This window comes from Branchiostoma lanceolatum, chromosome 18, assembly GCF_035083965.1.
Source record: "Branchiostoma lanceolatum isolate klBraLanc5 chromosome 18, klBraLanc5.hap2, whole genome shotgun sequence".
Taxonomy (NCBI): Eukaryota; Metazoa; Chordata; class Leptocardii; order Amphioxiformes; family Branchiostomatidae; genus Branchiostoma; species Branchiostoma lanceolatum.
The window spans coordinates 13,961,589-13,986,885 of NC_089739.1; the positions used below are offsets into that span (position 1 = coordinate 13,961,589).

Here is a 25,297-nt window from a genome sequence, read left to right on the forward strand (position 1 = left end):
GGTTAAAACACACATTTTACTTGCGCTCGTGGCCTGCCCCTCCAGGACTGTCTCTCGGTTAAAACACACATTTTACTTGAGCTCGTGGCCAGTCCCTCCAGGACTGTCTCTCGGTTAAAACACACATTTTACTTGAGCTCGTGGCCAGTCCCTCCAGGACTGTCTCTCAGTTAAAACACACACATTTTACTTGAGCTCGTGGCCTGCCCCTCCAGGACTGTCTCTCGGTTAAAACACACATTTTACTTGAGCTCGTGGCCAGTCCCTCCAGGACTGTCTCTCGGTTAAAACACATATTTTACTTGAGCTCGTGGCCAGCCCCTCCAGGACTGTCTCTCGGTTAAAACACACATTTTACTTGAGCTCGTGGCCAGTCCCTCCAGGACTGTCTCTCGGTTAAAACACACATTTTACTTGAGCTCGTGGCCAGCCCCTCCAGGACTGTCTCTCGGTTAAAACACACATTTTACTTGAGCTCGTGGCCAGTCCCTCCAGGACTGTCTCTCGGTTAAAACACACATTTTACTCGAGCTCGTGGCCTGTCCCTCCAGGACCCTCACTGTCTCTCGGTTAAAACACACATTTTACTTGAGCTCGTGGCCTGACCCTCCAGGACCCTCACTGTCTCTCATGGCCTTCCTCCAGCCCGTACCTCTCACACGGCACTTTCTCCCGCTGGAGGCACTCTCTCAGAACCCCCTGAGACGAGCACGAATGAAGAAATGGACGGCAAATGAAGCAAACAAAAAAAGATAAGCAAACTGGAACCAAAAGCTCCGCAAGTAAAACAAACTCACGTTTACGTGGAGAGCGTCAGTCCCTAGGGTTGTCCGCGGATCCACGAGGGCAACAGAGGAGGTCGAACCAGACCCGCGGGCTGTCCATGTTCTTCCGCATGCTGCATCTTGGTGGTAGGGTTCGTGTCAGTTGTAAAGAACGTCAAGATCCACCATTCCTGTACACACATAATGCAGATCATTAGAACATGGCCGGGATCAGGTCAAAACACGATCAACCAAACCTACCCCCGACAACCGTTCACACAACTCGATTAACCAACAACACATCTCCACCCGTACAAAGCCACACACGCTCTTTTTTCCCCCCTGCCTGGTCCCCAAAGGTGGGCAAGCCACGATAACATGGGCAGCCCAGGCCTTTCATGCCTCACAACCGTCACAAGCTGTCGCACCACTGACAGAAAACAAAACACCACAATCATACACACGTACCGGTGACGGAAACAAGTAAGGCATGAGAATAAAAAATGCACATGTCGGTAACCTGTAACCTGGGGAACTGCCGCCCGAATCCGCTTAAGCCCAAGGCAGGGGGATGCTGCAACACGACGATACAGGAAAAAATCCCGTCTTGGTGGACAGTCCCGGCACTGAGCTAGAGCAAACCCCACCACGAGGAGACAGACGAAAACCCTGCCTCGCAAAAATGGGGACAAACATGTCATTTTTAGAGCAGAGTTAAAAAATAACATGAAAACGTCAACACTCTCAAACTGCAACACTCAAAAACGTAAACTGCGTGCCTCCCTTGCTTTTAACAGCGAAGGATGGCAACAGATTCTAACCCTCACAAAAAACAATCCCAAAATGGCCATCTTGCTGTTCTGAGATTTGGGCATCAAATCTAAACAGAAATCCACGACTCCAGCCTGCAACGGTCACCAAAAACGGAAGAAAAAACATCAAAATAGCCAACCTCTAAGTCTGTGTCGCTCATCTACGTTGGTTGTAGGTATCCCTGGCCTTCCACCGCGAAGGATGTCACTGGATTCTATCCCTGAAATAAAATTTTCTCGAGGTAGCCATGCTGCTACCCAGCGACTCGGCCACCATTGCTGTCCGTCAATCCTCAAATCTGGCTCGAAGGGTCACCAAAAACACACAAATAACATACAAAAAATACAAACGTACAAGCAAAACACACACCCAAACTGGAAAAAAGCGCCTCTCGCCCCTCTCCGAAGAGGATTGAAGTGGATTCTACACGGCCACTGAAAATGAAAGACAACCACGCTCTACGGCGACCGAACGTAAACCACGGCCTAAAACTTACCTCAAAATGACCACAACCACAAATAAAACGACCACAAAACGGAAACCGGGACAAAACACCGTTAACAAAAACTGCCCGGACAAAAGAATTCTCTCACAAAACGCAACAAGAACCACTTAAAACGAGAAACAACACAGCATAGCGCCACGCCACAAAGCGCTACTATACGGCCAACCTTATGTGAAACATCAGAGTGCCGTGTAGCCAAACAGACCGCCTCGGGCTTCAACTCGAACACCTCCCGCCGAAGACGTGGACGACAATCGGCATATTTCTGCTTGGCTCACGGGGTGACGAGCGGAAGGGTCGACGTGTGGAGCACACGGAGCTCCCATGAAAGTGTACTATAGGGCACTATACCTTATTTACAAAGGGGGTATGACGTCACACCGTCTGACCAATGGCTGTGCATGTTAAAAAGCGTATCGATTTCTAAAGGTCTGTTTACGCATTTTATACTGGGCTCCCAAATAGTGAGATTAACAGTTCAAGAACTCAATATTTTCATCATCCTAGTTCATTTTCTTGAGTATTCATGTTCTATATTTTACTTACATTGCGATTCTATTGATAATGTTGCTTAAATGTATGGTTTATATGAATCACAGTGACTATATTGTTCTACACTATTTTTGAATTAGTTGAAGTGAACCTTGCGCGCCCCTTTGCGACTCTTTTTATCAGCTCATGTGTGAAATGTTGTAATGTCACGCCCCTATGCGCCAGCCAATCTTACTTGTAAACTGCACTGTCTCCGCTACTGTTGGTTCTCTGTATAGTGAACTCAACCCCACTTTTTTTACATATTTCTTGAAATATTTTTTCTCCTTCTTGCCATTTCTAGATGAAGTACAGAGTAGTCCTGGTTATTTTCGTTATGTTGGTCCTGCTTGTGACAGGACCACTCGGATGGAGACGCCGTCGCCGCCGTCGTTACGTGCCACCTCCCTGCACCCCTCGCAACTGCCTATGGTCCTCCTGGTCCCGTGTCAGTAGCAACTGTTACGGCTCTTGTGGTGGCAGTGGACAGAAGACATATCGTAGGTTTATCATTATTCCAGCAGCCTGTGGAGGTCGAGCTTGTTCTTCAAGCAAGACTAGAAGCTTCATTGGGAACTTCTACAGTGCCAGTAGTGTTGATAGGCAGAACTGGGTTACAGTATATTGCACTTCAAATGGTTGCGGACACGGCTCTGAAACCAGGACTGAGGCCTGCACAGGAAACTGCAACGGCCATGGGTCCTGGCGGAGTAGCGGATATTGCAGGTGTAACGGCGGATATACAGGAACGTGCTGTCAAACTGGTAAGCTCGTAATGGTTTGATCCACAAGTCTCTAAGAAGAATGCGTACAGATTCAAAGAAGTTAAAGCGTGACTCACACACACACACACGCACACACACACACACACACACACACACACACACACACACACACACACACACACACACACTGTTGACATACATACAACATACATACAGCGTACACATACCGTCAGATTCATTTGCACACACATACTCACACAGACACATGTACACACACACATACACAGACACACACAAAGATGCACAGACGCACGCTCACACACATACATGGACACTTATATACAGATACAATACATATACAGACGCACACAAAGAGGGAAAGAGATAAAAGTATAAAGTTACCCCCTCTATGTCAATTTCTACTAGAAAGGCAACCTTTGCAGGAGCAAATGCAATATGTATCGCCCATTTCCCTTCAGACACTGATGCCTGCGAATGATTGATTGATTTCCCTTCCCATGCAAAAAGCGACTGTGGCATCGAGGCTTACGTTTGTTGTATGTCTGCAATGTTGGTATTTGAATAAATAATTGAAATGAAGACCAGTCAGAAATGGATCTCTCCCAATTTGAAACCCTATGCATGGATGGGCTCTTCCAGGCACCCATATTCATACTGGACCAAAAAAGAGCACCTCCACCAAACAAAACTGACCTTTTTGATAATCAACCAAGCCCAAAATTGAATTTTTAAAAATGTCACCCTCACACAAGAATATACTCTTCCAGCGTTGTATGGACCAACACCGTCACGTGTCATGCAAATTTCAGAATGTAAACAAGAAGAATCTTGCTGAACATTTAGATTTCTCCTGCGGAAGAATTTCCGCAATCCGAGAGTCCAGGCACTTGTTCATTACGCAGCGAAAAATCTTCGAACCAACTCAGGTTTTGCAAAAGTTTCACAAATCTCTGCTATACGTACCGCAAATTTCTGGTGCGTATTTCGTTACCTATACGGTAACACTGACACCTACCACCATTTAAAAAACATTGCTAACTAGAGTTCCACGACCTCATACCTTTGCCAAATGATTTTAACCTTTTTGACTGACGTATCAGGAGTGTTTCTCATCAATTATAAATCATACTAGTTGATCTTCTTCACCCAAAAAACAAAAGTATGAGCTTAACAAAGAAGGTTATGCTAACAAAGTAACATTTATAATGAATTATGCAAATGAGGTCCTTATTAGCATAATTTGATTCAACGATGTTCACATTTACATAACTTCCAAATGACACAAAGTATGAAATTGCCATTATTTACATGTATGGAATTATAGTAGTTTCTCATTAATTATGCAAATTAGGCCTACATTTGCGTATTTTTTATCTATCAAAATTCCTCAGTAACAAATGTCACATATTTCAAGTCATATCATGGAACACAGCAGGTTTTTAAAATTGTCTCATAAATTATGCAAATTGGAATCTAATTTGCATAATTATCGTCCAATCATACATTTAGCATCACGTAAGCTATCTACATACCAACCATCATTAACAGCCATCAAGCCCATCTTGAGTTATAGTATTTTCTCATTAATTATGCAAATGAGGTCTTCATTTGCATAATTGATATCTATTAATATTTCTCTCTTCTTCAGTTACATATGTCACATGTTTGAGAGTCTTATTGTGGAATTTGGCGGATGTATAAACTTTCCTCATCAATTATGCAAATTAGATACTGATTCGCATAATAAGTATCTAATCATGTACATCATCACTCAAGCTATCTACTTACCAAAAATCATAACCATCCATCAAGCCCTTCTTGAGTTATTCCCTTTCAAAGTCTGAACCAAAACCTGCTCCTGCAGTTCCAAAAAAGCCGCTAGGGGACCAAAACTTATACCACTTACTCTCTGTCCAAAGAGCTATCTACCACTCAAAAATCAGTTCCATAGCTTGTCCAGAACACGAGATATCGAAACAGGAAGTTCCGCTGCAGTACCGTAACAAGCCGCTAGGGTACCCAAAATCTAATAATTTCCTAGTCTCACCAAGACCTACCCACCTACCAAATATCAAGACAATCCACCCAAGCCTTCTCGAGTTATGCTGTACGTTACAAACAAACACACAAACACACACACACACACAAACGCTACCCTCTGCATAACCTTCTCGGCGAAGGTAAAAAGAATACACTACCATTTGTAGGGATATGAGCCTTTTCTTACTCTTGGTGTAAGTGATAAAACGTTATTGCTATATATATTTATGATTGTATGTAAACACAGAGAGGAATATAGAGCAATAGATTTATGTCGAAAAATACCACCTGAAAAGGGATGGATTTTGAACCTTCTCAATTGCACATTACTTCATTTGGACACAACATTAACACTAGAAAGGCAACATTTGCGATAGCAAATACAGTATATTTACCCATCTCCCTCCCGATGTCCCCCCGTTCAATAATTACGCGCACAACTTACAGGCCAGGTGCACCTGGGACTTGGGGTCACTGACCTTTAGATCGTGTTGTGAACGTTCGCACCTGGCCATATGAATAAAGATGTGACCATATATGGCAACACCGTATATGGTCATATGAGGAAACTAGCCAAATCTTCTCCGCAAAATACCCTCCAAAAACCTTATTTTGAAGTGATTTATGCCAAAAGTGCGAATGGGGTTCTTTGAATATTTGTTCAATGTACCCCTATAGCAAATTTCGAGTCATTTGGATGTAATTCCAGAGCACAGGAGGCCCATATGTACGATAGATGTCGGATCATGGCCAAAAGTCCTTAAAAGAATCATTTTAAAGGCATTTATCCAAACAATTAAAAAAAACAACGTCTGGGGGTATGTACCACTCTACCTGCATACCAAATTTAAGCTTATTTGGCCTAGGGACGACTGAGATGAAGCCCTTTGAAGATCTGACACGAGAAAGAAACATGACCAAAGACAATATGTACCGCCCATACTATAGGTATAGGATGATGTATTCAGTATTCTATGCCTTTATTGCCAATCAAAACTATAAAGAACGATGGACCGTTATAATAGTTCCTATATTTTCCTTCAAGATTTAGGGCCAACATGGCAAACGATGAAAAACAGATTTCGTCGCCGGTTAACATTGCTTTCGTTTCAGTTGTACGTTGTTCAACTCTGGACTCCCCTCGGAACGGCAGGAAGTCATCCTCTTCCACTAGTTACGGAACAAGGGTGACCTTCTCCTGCAACACTGGGTACCGGCTTAGTGGCAGCAGCAGCCGGACGTGCTCAAGCAGCGGGAGCTGGTCTGGGTCAACAGCATCTTGTCTACGTAAGTTTACCAAATAGGGTGTTTGCACTCAATCAATCAATCAATCAATAAATCGTTCGCAGGCATCAGTGTCTGATGCATGGCGGCTGCAGACATGCATAGGGCACGCCAGGCTGGTCTGCTCTCGGCGTAGACCCTCCAGTCGGTTCTGGTGATCCCCAGCCCCTGGAGCGTGTTGAAGATCTGGTCTTCCCATTTTCCTCTAGGGCGACCTCTAGGTCGCTTCCATGACGGGTTGGGTTCCGATGAAATCAGTTTGATGGCGTCCTGAGTAGAAACCGCCCTGGAGACGTGACCCAGGAAGATCATCTGTTGCACTCACATGGCTTTAATCAGTATTGCCCACCATGTTCAATTGTTAAAACTGGAAGGTGCCAAGCAAGGTAAATCTTAATTTTGTCGCATTTACAGTAATGTGCAGCACATACATTATGCACATGTCAATCAGTAGGTCTAACTTTTTGAAGTTTAACCAAATAACATGTGAAAGCAACAACTACATGTACACGACATCAGAGAACTGTGGTTGATGAAATTTAATATCTTTCTTTCAGTTGTTTCTTTCGTATCTTAAGTATTTTGGTCATGTATATTGGAATGTTTCCTTACGTGATGTACTAATACTTTACATATTAAGACCATAAGTCAGGAAGGAAAGCTAAAATGTCAAGCTAATTGTGGATCTAGTCAAAGATCAACATTGTCTTACTCATAGAAATATGAATCGTTCAATCTAGCACAGTTTTAATTCTTGACAATGATTCCGTCTTTAGCTCGATTAGTAGCGGATTCGCAGTTGAGCCTCCTGTTTCCACTTAGTTGGATCCGGGAGACCCCGGATCGAATCCGGGGAGGGTATCCTTGTCGGAGCTGCACCGTCTTTCGGAAGAGACGAAAAATGGGGTCCCGTGTTCGAGGAGGTGCCTCGAGCGCGTTACAACAGCCTCATTACTCATATGGGTACCTATACTGGCTGTAATAATACAACCTGGTGAATTATTCACGTACTTGAAATTAAGGGATCACTATCACATTCTTTTTTAAGGTATAAGCTGTCCATACGTCAGTCCTCCAGCGCACTGTTCGATGATAGGCGGCACATCATACGGCGATGTCCTGACCTTCACCTGTAATACTGGGTTCCGACTGACAGGAAGTAGTAGGTTGACCTGCGGATCATCAGAAAGATGGAGTAGCTCACCTCCTACCTGCAACAGTAAGTCGAGAAGTAATAGTAGTAATAGTAGTAATAGTAGTAATAGTAGTAATAGTAGTAGAAGCAGTATTAGCAGTATTAGCAGTGGTAGAAGTAGTAAAAGTAGAAGTAAAACTTGTGGTGGGAGCAATAATAGTAGTAGTAGTAGTAAAACGTGCTACTACTAGTACTACTACTAGTAGTAGTAATAGTAGTAGTAGAAGTGGCGGTGGTAGTTGTACTAGTACAATGTAGAATTTGTAGCAGCGTCAGCGGTAACGTTGGATAACATAAATTTGCCATTTTTCCGATAATGGTTGACTGAAATCAATCTAGCAGAACAATAAACCATCTTTTTTTTCTATTCTGTCAGTAGCATGTACTATATTTGCACTAATCATACATATGGTAGATTTTGTCTCTAGTCGTGCTGACACCATAATATTTCAACTCGCACGCACAGTGACGGTGTTGTCGGACAGGTGTGAACATTATTTCGGGAGAGAAGATTCGTCCTGAATATCTTACCGCTAATTACATTTTATACAGCAGCTATTCGTTCCATCCTTGGCTTGAGGAGAGTGCTATGGATATAGACGTGTCCAAGTAAAAAAAATACACGAAAAAACGGTCGTACCGCACACATCAGGCCTTCGGGAACAACCCGTGTGTTGAGTCGGTAGAACGTCACTCAAAGTCGACCCACACCGTCAAGGAAATTTGTACATTATTCATCGGGGCGCTAGCTGGATGCCGTAGAAATGGTAATACTACTATGTCCATGTATTTCTGCTTGTGCTAAGAGCGAACTTTGATGAAAATATTGCCATCAGTCCACTATCACACACAACATTTAGACAAAAAAGTGTTCTTCGCAAACTTTTGTCGTCTGCCGAATAGCAGGATTCTGGGTAACGAATATGGCGGCGGGAAAATTCACCGTAGTGCCGTAGCCATTGGTTGTAGCAACAAAGAGGCGTTTTGATGATTAATCACACTTAGAGTAAAGTTGTAGGTTAGCAAAAGAGATTCTAATAAGTTGTATTGTAAATAATTGTGTTGAGCAGGAAGCGGATGTGACATTTGTCTTATAAACCAGCGAACAACTATGTAGTATGATTCTCCCACGAAGCCCTCAGACTGTGACAATAAGGGACGGAGAGTTTTTGACGTAGCCAACTTCTAATGCATAGTTATCGAAGCTTTTCAGACAGTGTTCTGAATACGTTAGTCTGTCAAGTTTGCATTTCTAGCGGTATTACTGATGTCGCATCTAGCACATATCCCTAAATACCCCGTTTTCGAAAAATCGCGAATTTAAGTACCCCGCGAATTTATGTTACCCAACGTTACATTGTAGTAGTAGTACCGTTAATCAAGAGGTAGAAGATATGGCTGAAATCAAATTTTGTGCATATAGTTCATTTGTGTTTATAGAAAATTAAAATGCAAAACGTATTTACGCTCATCAAACGTCACCGTTAAAACGAGCAAAAGTGCAGCGAAAGTAAAACCACGAAAGTAATATGCCAAAAAATAAATACAGAACATGTTTCGATTCGAATAGTTGTGTCCTGTACCAACCTCCCTGCGCCGACCCACGGCAGTGTAAGCGGTGGTTTCGCGTTCCAGGATATCAAGACCTTCATTTGTGATGCCGGGTACGACTTGGTGGGAAGTAATACCAGGCAGTGTGCGGCTTCTGGAACCTGGACCGGCACTCAGCCTGTCTGCAACAGTACGTGCACATAACTTTCATCCTCACTTAAAAGCATACAAAACAATTTATCAATCTACCTTAGAGTCTATTCTTTATATACGTACCAATGCATTTTTAAATCTACATTCTAGCCTCTAAGGAACCAATTACAGCCGTTGTCACAGGGATCTCGCACCCCCCGTGAATTTGAACCCCCCGGTTCGAAATCACTAGTGAATCTGCACCCCCCAGTGCGAAATCCCTAGCGATTTCGCACCCCTCTAGTGATCTCGCACCCCCAGGATGTAGTATGTGTTCTGTTACGGCATTCATAATTCCCAGTAGCTATCTTTTTAACAAATTGATCGGTAACTATAACTGACATTTCAAATGCTCTGTTGACTGAAGTGGTAACGAAGTGGGTTGTGCAATGACTATCTGGGAGTCATGGTTCTTGTGTTCAAATCCTGGTGGCGACATAATTTTTATCCCGTAGTTTTTAACATTAAATAACTAATAATTCTTACTCAGAAATGTCATAAGATTTCGATTAAGGCTTCGATAATTTTTTTCTAACCCTATTTAACACCCGTCATCCATTCAATATGTGATATAATTTTGTATGATAAAATGTTATTCAAGTCTCTGAAATAATTTAAAAAATCAATTATGAACTAATCGAACATTCCTCATGGCACAAAGGAAGAATATTACAACGAATCATCGTGCACAGAGAGTCACCATCATCGCGCTGTGCTGAAATACTAGTAGCGTTACATTAGTCCAGGGCATGGGTTCCCGGAGTCTTAGATCTTTGTTCTGTCAGACACAGCAACTTGTAATACTCTCGATTACCACGTTAAACTATGGCTTTATTATATCAAAATGCAGTTTTGAATATAATTGCTGCACAGACAGAGCACCTTTTGAAATATTTGGGGGGGTTCAAAATCCCTAGGGGGTTCGAGGAGGGGGTGCGAGATCCCTAGCTGGGGGGTGCAAGATCGCTAGGGATTTCGCACGGGGGGGGGGTGCGAGATCCCTAGTGATTTCGCACCGGGGGGTTCAAAATCAGGGGGGTGCGAAATCCCTGTGACACCGTCATACAATATGCTTACGACGGCAAATTGATATCCAGGGACAGTTGTGGATGATTGTGAGGGAAAATGTGTTCGTAATTACTTGGCCATTTTTTGTATCTTGTTACAGCATCGCCGTAAATTGTGCAACGACTTTATTTCATTCAAATTGCAACACAGCAATACACAGGTCACCCAGGCAGCGTTGCTGACGTCTGGTGGCATCGGACATACAGTAGATCAAGCACACCGCGCCTTTAGTGAGATAGATTCATGAACATCTATGTCACTTCAAAATATTAACGTCGCTTCATCATTTATATATCATAATCTATATGTTACTGTAGGAAAGCGATGTGCTACCCTTCAGGCACCACCCTATGGTTCTATTAGCGGTACCTTTTTCCTGGGTGACACGGTGACTTTCACCTGTAACACGAAGTACGAAATGACGGGGAGCAGCAACAGAACGTGCCAAACCACTCAGCAATGGACCGGATCACAACCGACATGTGTGGGTGAGTACTTTTGAAATGTTGTTGCAATAAACCATTTCGAAGTTCCAAGAGACCATGTGTGATGATTCATTGTGGTTAAGGTCAAAGTTTAAGATCCACTGTCTTGTAACAAACCCATGATACTTGTCTTGATGTTTTGAAACATTTCTGTTGCTTCTGGAGCCAGCTTAACAAGCTGGAAAGTCCATGGCACCAAAATAACACAACAGAATACGACAAAATACAGCCACGGCCGATGTTTCTCTACTCCTAAATAAATCTCTGCTTCTGACATTATATATAATTAGCCACAATCAGATGCAGCGCCAAAACTGCAAGTATGTATCCTTGTAGTTACAACATAAATAGAACAATAACCGTTGACTAAAATCATTTACTTAATTCATGTAAAATTGCCCCGAAATATGATTTTCAATGATTTTTTTCAAAAACTATAACAAAGTGTTTTTCTGTAGTGGTGTTGTCATAGGTTACAACGATGAGACTGTGAATTTTTAAAAAAGATGTTTATCTTATGTATATATAATTGTTTCTACAGAATTCTGCTGCAATGCTTCGATAGCTGGAAGTAACGGATTATTGACAGCACCATCAGGCTACTGTTTCGGCAGCACGGCGCTGATTAGCTGTAACCTCGGGTACAAGCTCAACGGAGATGCAAATATTCTGTATTGCAACTCGAGTGGAGTCTGGGAAGGAGAGATACAAACATGTGAACGTAAGGCATCAATTTCCCAAGTTGTTTGTAGATGCTTGAGATTGTACTTGTTATTTTTTTACTTCAACCGTTTATAGGCTGCCAGATAGCACATTCGAATGTAAACAGATATTTAACTGAATAAAAAGACTTTTTATTGGATTAAAAGAAAAATCTTTGTACACAACTAAGTGATTTATTCAACAGACGTTTTAGTGGCCATCTGTCGCCTTCCTCGGTGAATTTCGGTTTACATTTCACTGCAGCACAGGTGTCACTGCTTATAGATGCGGTCCAAACCAATTTACGTATTGATATCTAACGTCTTTCGCTACCATGTTTGCGTTGCTTATTTGCATCGTACCGTAGCTTAAGCATTGATAGCGTTCATCGTCAGACATTTTAGTATTTTTCTCTTATTCTCTTCTGTGGGCTACACACACATAATGATGATTATTTGAAAGAGTTAGATAATCTATACGAGGATGGCCGATATTTTTGCCACGCAAATCACCTTTTTTTACACTTGATTATTTTTCATTTGAGGAATCACTTGTGGTGACCCTGGTGAAGTAAGGAATGCCTTGAGGATCCTGACCGGTACGTTCTACGGAGACACCGTCACGTACATCTGCGACCCAGGCTTCCTCCTGGTGGGTAACGAGACTCACGTGTGCAACGAAGACGGCTACTGGGGTATGCCGCCGTTTTGCGAAGGTAAAGAAGAAAAACTGTAAAAAAAAAAATAATCTTAACACATATAACCAATGTGATTTTCTCTGGCGACGTTTCGGCATTGCTAGTCGTATTGACGACCGAATTCTTTCTGTTACGTAACAAAGCGGCAAGTAGTGTCCAGTCACGTATAGAGAACGTATCCTTGTCCCTAGGTCACAATGTGACAAAGAGAAGCAGTTTAGTAATGCAAGAGGAAGGTGACCGAGTGGTAACCGATGCATCTGGAAGGGAAAATTACACTGTTCTCGAAAACAAAATCCAGTATGCTTTGACGATTAATAAACTCGTGTGTTAACGAAGTATACAACAACAACATAAAAGTGGCAGCAACATTTTTTGGCCAACCGCAAACTACATAATAAGAAATAACGAAAAAGAACTTGTTGAGATGTTGTAACAAAAATTTAATCAGCATATTTTAAAAACTGCCAGACATGTTTGTTAGTTTTCTTAATATGCTATATATTGTTCGTTTTCAGCAAACAGCTTGTGTAACAGGACTCATCTCTCTGCGCCCAAAGACGGATCAAAAGTCTGTTTCGACAGTCCACAGGGCACAACTCCAGTGGAGTCCTGCCAGATGCACTGTAATGCACCACTGGTTTACAGTGCCACCACTTCTATGTATGAATGTAGTGTGGACACGTCGTGGCGTTGGCAGGTCCGACAGGTGTACTCAGGGATCATCTTATTCAGCGTCGTCTCTGTAGGAGAATGTTCACGTAAGCATGTTATCATGGTTAACTTATTTCGTCTCACAAAATTTGTTTTTCAATTTAGTCTCGGTTCTGCAGTTGTAACCTTTCGCGGAACAATAATTTTTCCTTACCACTGTATTATCGTCAGAAGGGCTGAAGCTGAACGTCTACCGGAACGATGAAGGACAATACAAATGTTAAATAACTTTAAACTTGGCAACCATCTATTTAAAAGCCCGACGAAACTATTCAGGAAAGTATGCCAGAATGTTTCAGTAAACTGCTTAAAGTACTAGTAATTTTTTCCTGATATAGAACATAGCAATACTGGAAAAAATATCTTAAAAAGATGCAAGCTAAGTTTCGTTTAGTACTAAAAATATACTAAACATTTTGGCAACTGAGAATCGATAAGATTTGACATTAGGACAATAATATCAGACTACTTGAATTTTCTCTTCAATAGTCCTCTTGTGTACTCTCCAAGCAGAGCTAGGGTTTCGGCTGGTTTTTAACGTGTTTTTAGGCGTTTTTGTCGGGCCTTCTACTTTGGGTTTGGAGCACAACAAAAACGATGACAAAGTAGAAGGCCCGACAAAAACGCCTAAAAACACGTTAAAAACCAGCCGAAACCCTAGCTCTGCTTGGAGAGTACTCTTGTTATTAAGGATAACTAAACAATTATAACAGGCATTCAAAATTCAGATTATATGAACTTCCATGTGGATATTTGCGCTTTACAATTTTTCACAGCGCCATTGGACCCATTCGCCCTCATTACTGTGGGCGGACTAGTTATCACAGCAGGACAACCTCTCGACATGCAGGCTATTGAAGATGAGATGAAGTATCAGTTGGGTCTCCTCGGACTGTGCAACAGTCCATGTGAGGTGGGCTAATGAACAAACGATTTTCTCATGTTGTTTTTTCTCAACCAAAACATACAGACATGTTTTTCCTTATAAAACTGACCAGATTAGTGTATCATACTATGCCTGTGCTTAATTTCCAGATTGGTAGCATAACAGTTGATATCTTCAACGCAAGGAGGAGATCAGGAGGGATCCAGTACCAGATAAGTGTCCAACTTCGTGCCTACGCTGATCCATCCCTGATTACGCCCACCAACACTATACAGATGGAATGGGTACAACTCGCGGGTATGCTAAGGTGAAAGAAGCAAAGTCATATCGTTCTATTTATATATGGTGGCTCTGTATTGATATCCTCAGTATAATTTTAGAACAAATATCTAAATTCTATAATTGTTAAACTACCTTATCAATAATTGAACACCGGATAGATCTTGTTTCGTTCTCAATCTCATTTAATACATTCCGTTTAATTCAATCCTTTTTTTTGTAATTAATTTCCAATTGCGTTGGAAATGTGAATTTAGTTAGTTTTAGATGCCTACTTTGCTGACTTTTAAGTCAAATATTGACGTTTCAATTGGTGTCGACGAGAAACTAAAACTTGAATATTACTCGTGCAGACAATGAAAAATCTATCATTGGCACTGACACAAAAATATGTTGGCGCCGATAAGCTTTAAAACTGTCTTGTTTAGGATGCCACTGCATGAAAGGGTATATTTCTAAGTTACGATGAATACCCACAGACAACAGGCTATGGAGTTGCAGGAATTGGTCCAGGTTGGAGGCCTGTCCCTTTCTGTCGGAGGCCAGACTCTGTCCGTGGCTGATAACGGGATAACCATCTCCAACCCCAGTCTGGGCTGCAAGGATGGAGAGATAAAGCAAGGGGTCGACTGTAGTAAGATTCATTTTCCAACAAATCTTTCACAACATTGCTTTCATTTCCGTTACGATTCATTCGATGTTTCAAACACTTTCATTTATTGAATGCCGAAAACTCTTTGTAACCAACGTTAATGAAGTATGTTTTCCTTTACGGTGTGTGTCATATCTCCGTGAATAATTTCATCTGCAGGTTGGTAAACAAATATACAACAAGAGTTCCACGACCTCATATCTCCATGAACAATTCTATTCATGCAAATGACTTACACATTTGCATAATATATGCTTGGTCATAAACACCTTTATCTAACTTACACATGTTGCAATATTGACAGTCCTATAATTTTCCAATTAGATGAATTATGGTGTTTTTGCGTTAATTATGCAAATTAGGAATTTATTTGCATAATTGGAATTTGCATAAAAGCCGGACTCGCCGCTCACGGAAGAGTCCACCGACGCTGAACAGATCGTCCGGCAGGATGCAAAGGAACTGAAGAAGAAGAAGAATTGGTACCTGTTGATGCTCCACTTTCCATAAACTACATATGTTACATGTATTTGAGTCTGATAATGGAAAACACTTCAAATATAGATTTTCCTCATTAGCTATGCAAATTAAGTCACAATAGGCATAATTTGCACTTCATTATGTATATCTCTGTCTATTAGGTACCCGCATACTAAGTTTCATATTGACAGTTCTATAATTTTCCAATTAGATGAGATATGGTGTTTTGCATTTATTATGCAAATTAGGATGATCCACTTTCCATAAACTACATACGTTTCATGCATTTGAGTCTGATAATGGGAAAAACACTGCAAATATTGATTTTCCTCATTAGCTATGCAAATTAAGTCCCAATTAGCATAATTTGCACTTCATTGTGTATATCATATCTCTATCTAAGCTACCTGCAGACTAAATATCATGGAAATCCGTTCCTTTGTTCAGTTATTCTCCTTAGAAGATTTTCACAAAAACGCCCCTGCAGTTCCAGAGGAAGCTGCTATGGGGCCCAAACCTACACCACTTCTTTATTACATCTGCCACCCAGAAATCAAGACCACAGCTTGTCCAGGTCAAAAGATACAAAAATTGAAGTTCTGCTGCAGTACCAAGGTCACATACCAGGGGGCCCCAAATCGACCTTGAATTTCGGCTTCACAACACCCGCCCACATACAAAATATCATTGTAATCCATCAAGAGGCTCTTGAGTTATGCTGACCTGAGTGGTGCGGAAACACAAACAGACAGACAGACAGACAGACAGACAGACAAACAGACAAACAGACAAACAGACACACCCAAAACTATATCTCCATTTTTCATGGAGATAATAAAGCAAGGAGTTACAACAGCCGACGTAGGCGACCGTCTGTCACCTTCTTTAGGACAATACTCTGTGACAAGAAGGTGACAGACGGTCACCAAAACGTTGGCTGTTGTAACTCTTTGTGGTGAATAAGGAACTTATCTGAAGTAATACTACTTATTTTATCGCTAGTAATGCCGTCAGTAATATACTCAAATACTCTTTCATGTATAGTTCCTTGCGGACCAGGAACGCACCATGACACTTTTAACGGTATCTGCCAGCCTTGCGGGTACGCGAGGTACCAGGACGACTTTGGACATACCGAATGCAAGCCGTGTCCTGGCAAGTTTACAACAGAAGGACCAGGAGCCAAGGACATCAGTGAATGCAAAGGCACGAAAATCTTACGCAAGAAAACGGTTCTCAAGCAACTGGATAGATGTTGGGAACGGTCGGACGTTTCGGAAATCATCCAATACCTTTCGTCAGCTTTACTAGCTGAATTGAAACTAGTTGAAACGTCTGACCATTTCCAAAAATCAATTAAGTTGCTTGAGTAACTGTTTTCTTGCGAAATGTATCACGTTGATGTCTAATTTCATCGACGTAGAAACATTTGATTTATAGTTTCATAAATTACGATTAAGATCACGTTCATAGTATAGGGATAGAGCATTTCTATCTGTTAATAAACAGTGTTTGGGAAATATCCCTGTTAGAAGGTTTCATTCATTGCAATGGTAAATCACATAATTTTTTGTTTGCAGAATTTGCTGACTGCGACTGTGGCATCCATCCTTGCATTTTGAATGCAACGGGGTACTTCTGCCATTGTTTGGTTGGGTATCAGAAGAAAGGCGATGACTGTTTCGGTCAGTATCTATGTGTACGTTAGACATCTATGTGGCTTCACCATTCGATGAACCACGTTTCTAGCTTAAGCAATGCCTCAAATTCCGGAGAGTTGAGGTAATTCTAATCCTGTTAGAATTTCTGAAAGAATGTTTATCCTAACAATGGACCATGTTACACTTAGAACTGTCGGTTACAATGTCAATGGTGTTGGAGATTTTTATGACTCGACTGACTTCCATGGACTTCCATGGACTGACTTTCAGAGATAACTGATGCATTTTGGGATATTTTCATAGTGGCAAAGGGTAATGCTTCGTGCTTCCATTAAAAAAAAAAAGATTATTTCCTGGTCAGAAGGAGAACGAACATATAGTTCTGAACAGTGAGAACTTGTGTTACACAGACTATATGAATACACCCTTTTCTTGTCTAGCTTCCAATTATTACATTTTCCGAAGCCATTAGTTTTGTAATTAAAAAATAAATATTCAAAAGTATCTTATAGAGACCTATCATTCGATGCGCTAATTATTCAAAGATTCCCACTAAGAATATGGTTACCTCGTTGTCTTAAATAATGAATCGTTAAGTTTTTAATATAAATATAGACTACCGACATAGTACACTAAGCAGTGAATGGTGAAGGGCTTATGTTATAGAAATTTGAAATTCCTCTATTATATCGAAATATGATGGAAGACCTCTGTTACGTTCAATATTTGATTGTCTTACCAACTTGATAATTATAGACATGGACGAGTGTGCAGATCCGAACATCTGCCCCAACGCCATGTGTATCAACCGCCCAGGGAGCTACTCCTGTCAGTGTCTGCCGGGATACGAGGGGCCAGTTTGTGCAGGTAAGACTGTTCGTATTGAATAGAATATAAATAATTATCACTCTTATCCTACAGATATAAACATACCTATCGATTCGCGTAAGAGTGATATCAATTCTGTGCCCTGTTATATGACTTCATCTTCCAGTTGTTCTTGACGTGTCGTTGATAGAGCTTTCATTTTTGTAATTTCATAGATATCGACGAGTGTCGTTATGCTGGTTTCTGTCCCGATCACTCCATCTGCACCAACACTGATGGAGACTATTACTGTACCTGTTTGCAAGGGTACCAGGGAGACAATTGTGAAGGTACTCGTAATGATGTTAGAAAAGACATCCATCTCCAAATACCATCCCTTGGTTTCCCAAACATTGACTTTGGACAAAAACATTGACAAAAATTACTTATCTTATTTGGCTCATAAGGTATGAACCAAGTTGATATGACTGCGGAAGTACTGGAATTTTAGTCAACATATCCATGCTATTGAGTTCATTAGATTATTAAGTATTATGTTATGATTTTGAATTATTGAAAAATTGATCAACAGATAAGCTTACAAATTGAAATAACGGGTTTATAATTATCTGTACTCTATAGACCAATATGTTATTAACTGATGTCATTTTGTTGCTTTTTTTCTAAATTGTTTCAGACATAGATGAATGTCACAATTCCAGCCTGCACACATGTGGACCAAACCAGCTCTGTGTCAATACAGCCGGTTCCTTTCATTGTGATGGTAAGATCAAAATTGTTCTGGTTCAATTCATTTTTTTGTTGCTTTTCAAGATGGTCATAGCAACCCCACTACGATGCAGAATCATGTTGGCCAAAAAAGTATACTAATTTTACCCAAGCCATTCTATTCCATCAAAAACTAAATATCCACCAACCTCCGGTAATTACGCAAGTAGTATAAAGTACAAAGTTAGCCCTTGACAGTAGCAGCATTTGCTGTCTCATGTATGTCTGTTTTTTGCGAACAAATAAATTGATGGATAATTAAATAAAATAGTATAAAGTAGGTCCCACATCCATAAAGCCAACTAACCAGGTACTTGTTGCAACAAAAAAAGGTTCAGATTGTCTAAATGTTGACTTACTAATTTCATACAGATTGCACGATGTACGATGGGAAGTGCTACATCATGTCTGACACCAGAGGAACATTCGTAGATGCTGAGACGAATTGTGCTGAAGAAGGGGGTATTCTGGTCACAGTTAAAGACCAGCATGTCCAGGACTTCCTTGTCCAGCTGTTGTCCGTGTCCAACAAGGACGTGTGGATCGGTCTGACTGACCAGGACGTGGAGAGTCAGTTTTTGTGGGCTGACGGGACACCATTGGTGTACAGCAACTGGGCTCCAGGTACGAAATATCAATTTAGATATTATCATCATTTTTTATTTATTTTCACACCCGTCTTGGCGCAAACAAAAATGGTACGTACGGAAAGTAGAAAATATTGCGATTCTGCCTCCTAGGGCTCTCTTTATATTTTCGGGTTGCACTAACAGTGAAAGAACTGTTTTCTATATTGTCTGTGATTTCTCTGAAGGAGGATCCTGACTTCTGAATATATCTAAATACGCTATATTGTTTGACATTGTAGGTGAACCAAATGGTGACGACATGACCGACTGTGTTCACCTGTGGCCCCTTGCGAACTTCCGCTGGGACGACATGCCGTGTGGAAGAAGTAACTACTACATCTGTCAGTACAACATGGCTTAGGTTACGACCTACGATGTCTGAACAGTGCACAATGGAATAAACAACGACCAACGACTGTCAATGAAAAATAATATAGGTAACAACCCGCATGTACGTATGTCGGTACAACATTGCTTAGGTAAAAAGACCTATCCAGTCTTGCCTTCATCCTGTACGTGCGACGAATTCATTTTCATGAATCTGGAATATATCATGATATTTGAAGCTTTCGCCATAATACAGTAACACACATGCATGGAATCTATATCTTACCTTCACTCTTGTGGATCTGTAGGCGACCGACCAGTGAATTCAATAAAGCAAACAAGCACGTGGTCTATCTTTACAAATAAATGAACAGGCCTAAGTAGACATGCGGATTGTACTATTATTCGTTCCAAATCATTGATTAATCATTTTCAAAAGAAATAATGTTGTTTTTAACAAAACGAATATATTTTAGATAAGGTAGATTGTGTAGAACATTCTACTGTACATTGTGTAGACTGTGCTTTGTAAGCATTCCCCGATCAATTACAAGAACATAATATTTTTATACCAAGAGAGTATTTGAAAAACTTGATCAACATCTTGGAATATGTTATGATATGTTAATAAAGGATATATTGTGTTGTTGATGTGTACTACAGGATAAAATGTTGTAAAATAGTGCCCTTGAAATCTTTCTTTTTTTAAAATTAATTACTCGAAAGACAAACTTGCATGCGCAGCGCAAGGAATGGATAATGCCTCGCTGACTTATGTACCGTTTGTTACCATGTGAAATATTAAAATGTAAATCATCAACGTTATTCTAATTGACCCAAACAGCCGGAGATTGTGCTGGTGCGATCTGAGACCTGAGCAACAGAGTTATTATAGAGTCTTACGGCAAAATGTAAGAAATACTTTTTCAGCCGTTCAGTCGCTTTCGGTACCGGTATTGTTGTTCCTAAACTACCTGCCTGTGGCTGTCGATCGCATGTGGGGCCCACTCTGTTGGGTTAAGGCAGCCCAGGCCTCGAAAATTCGTGTTCGAGTTCGGCCACGTGCCTGGCCAGCGGCGCGGCCGAACACGGTTCGAAATGTTCCACTACGGAGCATTTCGGGGAGCACAAGGTCTATTACACTATCCAATCATATATCTCATCTCATGTGTATGTATAAGTACAAAATTGTTTTATAGGCCATGATTCTAAATGTTTCAATCAAATGGTTTGGAAGTTGTCTCCTCCACGAATGTTGCATGTACTAGCGCTGTTTTGACGGAGGTGTTCCAAATAGAACAGGGTGTTCTATATGTTCGATATGGTGTTCGAAAAGAACGGCCGTTACGCGACAGGTGTTGGATTTCGCGGGAGACACCGAGCTGCTTGTGTGGGATCGGGCTATGGAGAAAACAGATCAGCACCAATACTGATGGCGGGGGTGAGACAAGTTCACTACAGTTCAAGTTCAAACTAAACATGCACTTAGGACTCTTGCTGTATCTTATCCTCGATGATAAGCTGGAGTATCACTCACTTACTGCATACTGGTGACTGAATTGTAGGATGAAGTCTTGTATGGAGACATGGTGTTGTGCCTTACATACTCCACATGTTGTGGATACTTCAGGTTTATAAACTATCCGCCATTTAAGCCTAATGCTATAAAAAATAAGACACGTATCAAGAGAATGACCACTCTTTATTTTTCAATGCATGAAGAGAGAGTAGCAAAGTCTTTAAAACACTCAAATAAAATCCACGAATCATCAAAGTGTAATGATCCATAAGTTTGATAAAGTATTCAATAAAAAACATAGACCACTTGATATTTGCGTATAAAAGGTTCTTCACAATGATCCCTTTGACCCGATAACGTCAAACAAGCTGAAATTCTGGGCCAATGATTTGAAACTCTAGCTAATCAATCTTTAATATTTTTACTATACCAATCAAAGAAATTAATTACGTTTGTCGAAGAAACCTCCTGCCCTCCTTGACATAATATCCCACTTCCAATATAATCCAAGAAAACATCTCAAAAAGCTAAAGTAAGTCCAACAAATAAACACATCAACAAACACACCAAAAAACAAACCCAGACGCTTGGCGTACGAATTGTATCTGTCGTTTTAGGTGCTGCTTCGTGAATATCTTGAACATCAAAATCAGAAATACTTTTATTGTGGAGAACAGTACGCATTGAGTCCTACTGAGAGCTTCACTATCGACGAAATAACCACTGAACATGCTGCAAATAAACATGGAGAACTGCACCATTGCAATATTCTGTTTGTTGTGTCAATACGGTACAAAAGGAATAAAACAAACACAAGCAAACGTCCCATCCAATGTCAAGTTGCTTAAGCTCATTGGTTGTTGATCAAGCCACGTTGTACTGACAGATGAAGTAGTTGCTTCTTCCACACGGCATGTCGTCCCAGCGGAAATTAGACAGGGGCCACAGGTGGACACAGTTTGTATTGTCGTCACCATTTGGTTCTCCTGTTCGGTGAAATAAAGTACCATATTCTCAGTATACTCCTAGATCCTTTGAAGGCCAACGTCGGTTGCTGGTCTTTACTTTTGAACGTTACAATTCAAAACTGTATTAGATTGTTGTGTGTTTCTGTGTGTGTTTCTGTGTGTGTGTGTTTGTGTGTGTTGTTTGTGTGTGTGTTTGTGTGTACGCATGCACGCGTGTTCGTGTGTGTGTTTATTGTTGCGTGTCTGTGTGTATGAGTGTGGCCGTTGAAATCGCTCTCTCTCTTTCTGTCTGTGTGTACCTGTGTGCGTCTGTGTGCGTGTAGGGTATATGGACCTGCTGCATGCTAGTAAATAACATATTCAATATTTCACACCTGGAGACCAGTTGCTGTAGACCAGTGGTGTCCCGTCAGTCCAGACAAACTGACCCTCCACGTCCTGGTCAGTCAGACCGATCCACACGTCCTTGCTGGACACAGACAGCAGCTGGATAAGGAAATCTTGAACCTGTTGACCTTTCACTGTGGCCAGTGTTCCACCATCTTCAGCACACTTCATCTCGGCTTCAGCAAACGTTGCCCTCGTGTCAGATGCGATGTAGCACATGCCATCAAACATCGTACAATCTATATCGACAAAAGTAAAGAATGTTGAGTAAAAATATCATAAAGCTTTGTAGAAAATGATGTTGCCCATCTTCTGTTTTCTGTTTAATCAAAGTCAACACTTGAAGCTTTTTATGTAATATTTACCATCTATGCTTCTAGAGAGCGTTTTCATATTGCGTCATGGGTCCGGATAAAAAATGGAGTGGGATATGCTATTTGCACTTTAGTGAATCATATCTCTCGCGTTTTCGGATATCAGGAAATAAGTGTTTACCCTAATGAAGAACACGTTTAAAAGACACATCAATGATACTAATAAAACGTGAAACGCGGTGTATGCTTAAGCTACGATCCACAGAATTGATGAACTGCAACTTTTCATAGCTTTGCTAATCAGGGCACACAACTGGGAGTTTATTTGTCAAATATACTTTTTCTTTGATTAGCAGAGTAAACAGTGTACGTCTTTTTTAATTTTGGGTGGAGCTGGTGGGAGTGTGACTCGACTTAGATCAATCCCTCGACCTTTTGAACTACTTATTATTATTTCACTGCAGTGAATGTCCCTAGCCTTCCGGATTTCATGTTTTCAAAAACTGACTTAAATTGACTTCGAGATACTGAGATGTGTTGTCAGTCGAATTGTGTCAATGGAATGAATTACTTAATGTTAGGTCGTAGCACTAAAATTTTCCGAGAATAGAGACTCCAGTGTCTTGACTTGACTACGTCAATGAATTAAGTGGAATAAGTGTCACGACATTGCGCCTATTCCCATCAGAACTTTTAGTAGGCAGTACATATATATGAAAAATATGTTTATAGAATATAGCGATAAAGCTCACTATCATTTCTTTTTACAGATAGAGAACATTTTTGAGCTCACCATCGCAATGAAACGAGCCAACTGTGTTGATGCAAAGCTGATTTGGTCCACATGAGTTCTGGCTGGCATTGCGGCACTCATCAATGTCTGTAACAAGATGAGAAATTCATCGGATATGAAATTGTTGATCATATTTTGTGAGCATATCTTGCTTCATTAACAGTCAAAGTATCTTCTTCAATTCGGCTATGCAAACATACAGCGCAATAAAAACCAGCCCTGGGACATTAACAGACATAATTATCAATAATGGGAATTATCGTGGCCTGCAGTTTTTTTCTTGTGATAACGGTCAAGATTGTTTTTTTTTATTGCAATGATGATGATTGCAATGATCCAATACAACAGACCCTGTCAATCGCACTTCACGGATTATGCAAAACGGTTGAAGCAACGGAACATTTGAACTGCTTGTAACGACATAGATTTTGATTGATTGATGGTTTTATTGACTTCTATTGTTACCTTCACAGTTGTCTCCTTGGTACCCTTGCTCACAGGTACAGTAATAGTCTCCATCAGTGTTGGTGCAGATGGAATGATCAGGGCAGAAACCAGCGTAGCGACATTCGTCGACGTCTAAAAATCATAATAAATTGATTATTTATTAAAGACATTAAGAAAACTATGACATCAAACGGATATATATTTAGGTAAAACGTTTAAAAGAAACTTTAATAGCAACGACTTACTACCGGATGATAATGATAAGAATTAAACAAATGACGAAAAGATCAATACAAAATAGCTGCGACCACTGAGTGACAAATCGCTCAATACATTTCGCAAATTTCATAGATTTCTAACGATTTTTTTGCTACTTTTGTGCGTTTTTTGGTCTTTTCAATCATATTTTATATGTTGCATCGTATTTCACTTATGAAGTAATGTTAACGCAAATTCAATTCTGTTTGCTGATAACTGCACGCTGTGCAGTCGCTTAGCAGTCGGCGCCTATTGGAAAGGTGACCTAAGTAGCACTAAGATGTACCCCAAAACAAACATACCTGAACAAATAGGTCCATCATATCCCGGTAGACACTGACAGGAGTAGCTCCCTGGACGGTTGATGCACCTGGCGTTGGGGCAGATGTTGGGATCTGCGCACTCGTCTATGTCTGCACAAATTAGTAAGGCAATTGGCAGAGTTGATAAATGTTTGGAGAAAATTCAAACGGCGATCATATGACACAGTATGGTTTATCATAGGCCGCATTATATAATATGCAAATTGCATTGCCCATGGCATCAGTTTTCCAAGTAAGGACAAATCTAGCTTAGCTGAATTTTCTGTTATTGTAAGTTGTTCTCTTTCAATAGGCATTTCCTAACTACGTAGTTGTCTTGTACGTTTTTAGTCTTGTACGAAACAGTATTGTAGAATTCATGACATCAAATTCAACTTTGAAATTGACCAATCACTTCCCCACAACGCACCGGATGTGGGAGAGGCACCATCATGTTCTCTGGACGTCAGGGGTGATTTCTACATGCTGTAGGTAGATTTTAAACAGGTGCA

General features: G+C 40.8%; 1 protein-coding gene across 1 annotated transcript; it reads right to left on the reverse strand.

The window, feature by feature from the left end:
• Positions 1-21,482: 21,482 nt before the first annotated feature.
• LOC136423778 (C-type lectin-like) lies at positions 21,483-22,905 on the reverse strand. The gene is made up of 2 exons (XM_066412064.1): positions 22,659-22,905; positions 21,483-22,302 (listed from the first exon to the last, which is right to left on the reverse strand). Exons 1-2 carry the CDS (start codon positions 22,900-22,902, stop codon positions 22,181-22,183), a joined length of 366 nt encoding a protein of 121 aa, XP_066268161.1. The 5' UTR covers positions 22,903-22,905; the 3' UTR covers positions 21,483-22,180.
• Between the last annotated feature and the right edge of the window lie 2,392 nt (positions 22,906-25,297).

What these genes read in the sequence shown, in the direction of transcription:
- LOC136423778 (XM_066412064.1), bottom strand. Translation starts at nt 22,902, where the DNA reads ATGTTTGATGGCATGTGCTACATCGCATCTGACACGAGGGCAACGTTT. An exon ending in CTACAGCAACTGGTCTCCAG is followed by an intron (nt 22,303 to 22,658) that starts GTGTGAAATATT and finishes TTCACCGAACAG; the next exon opens with GAGAACCAAATGGTGACGAC.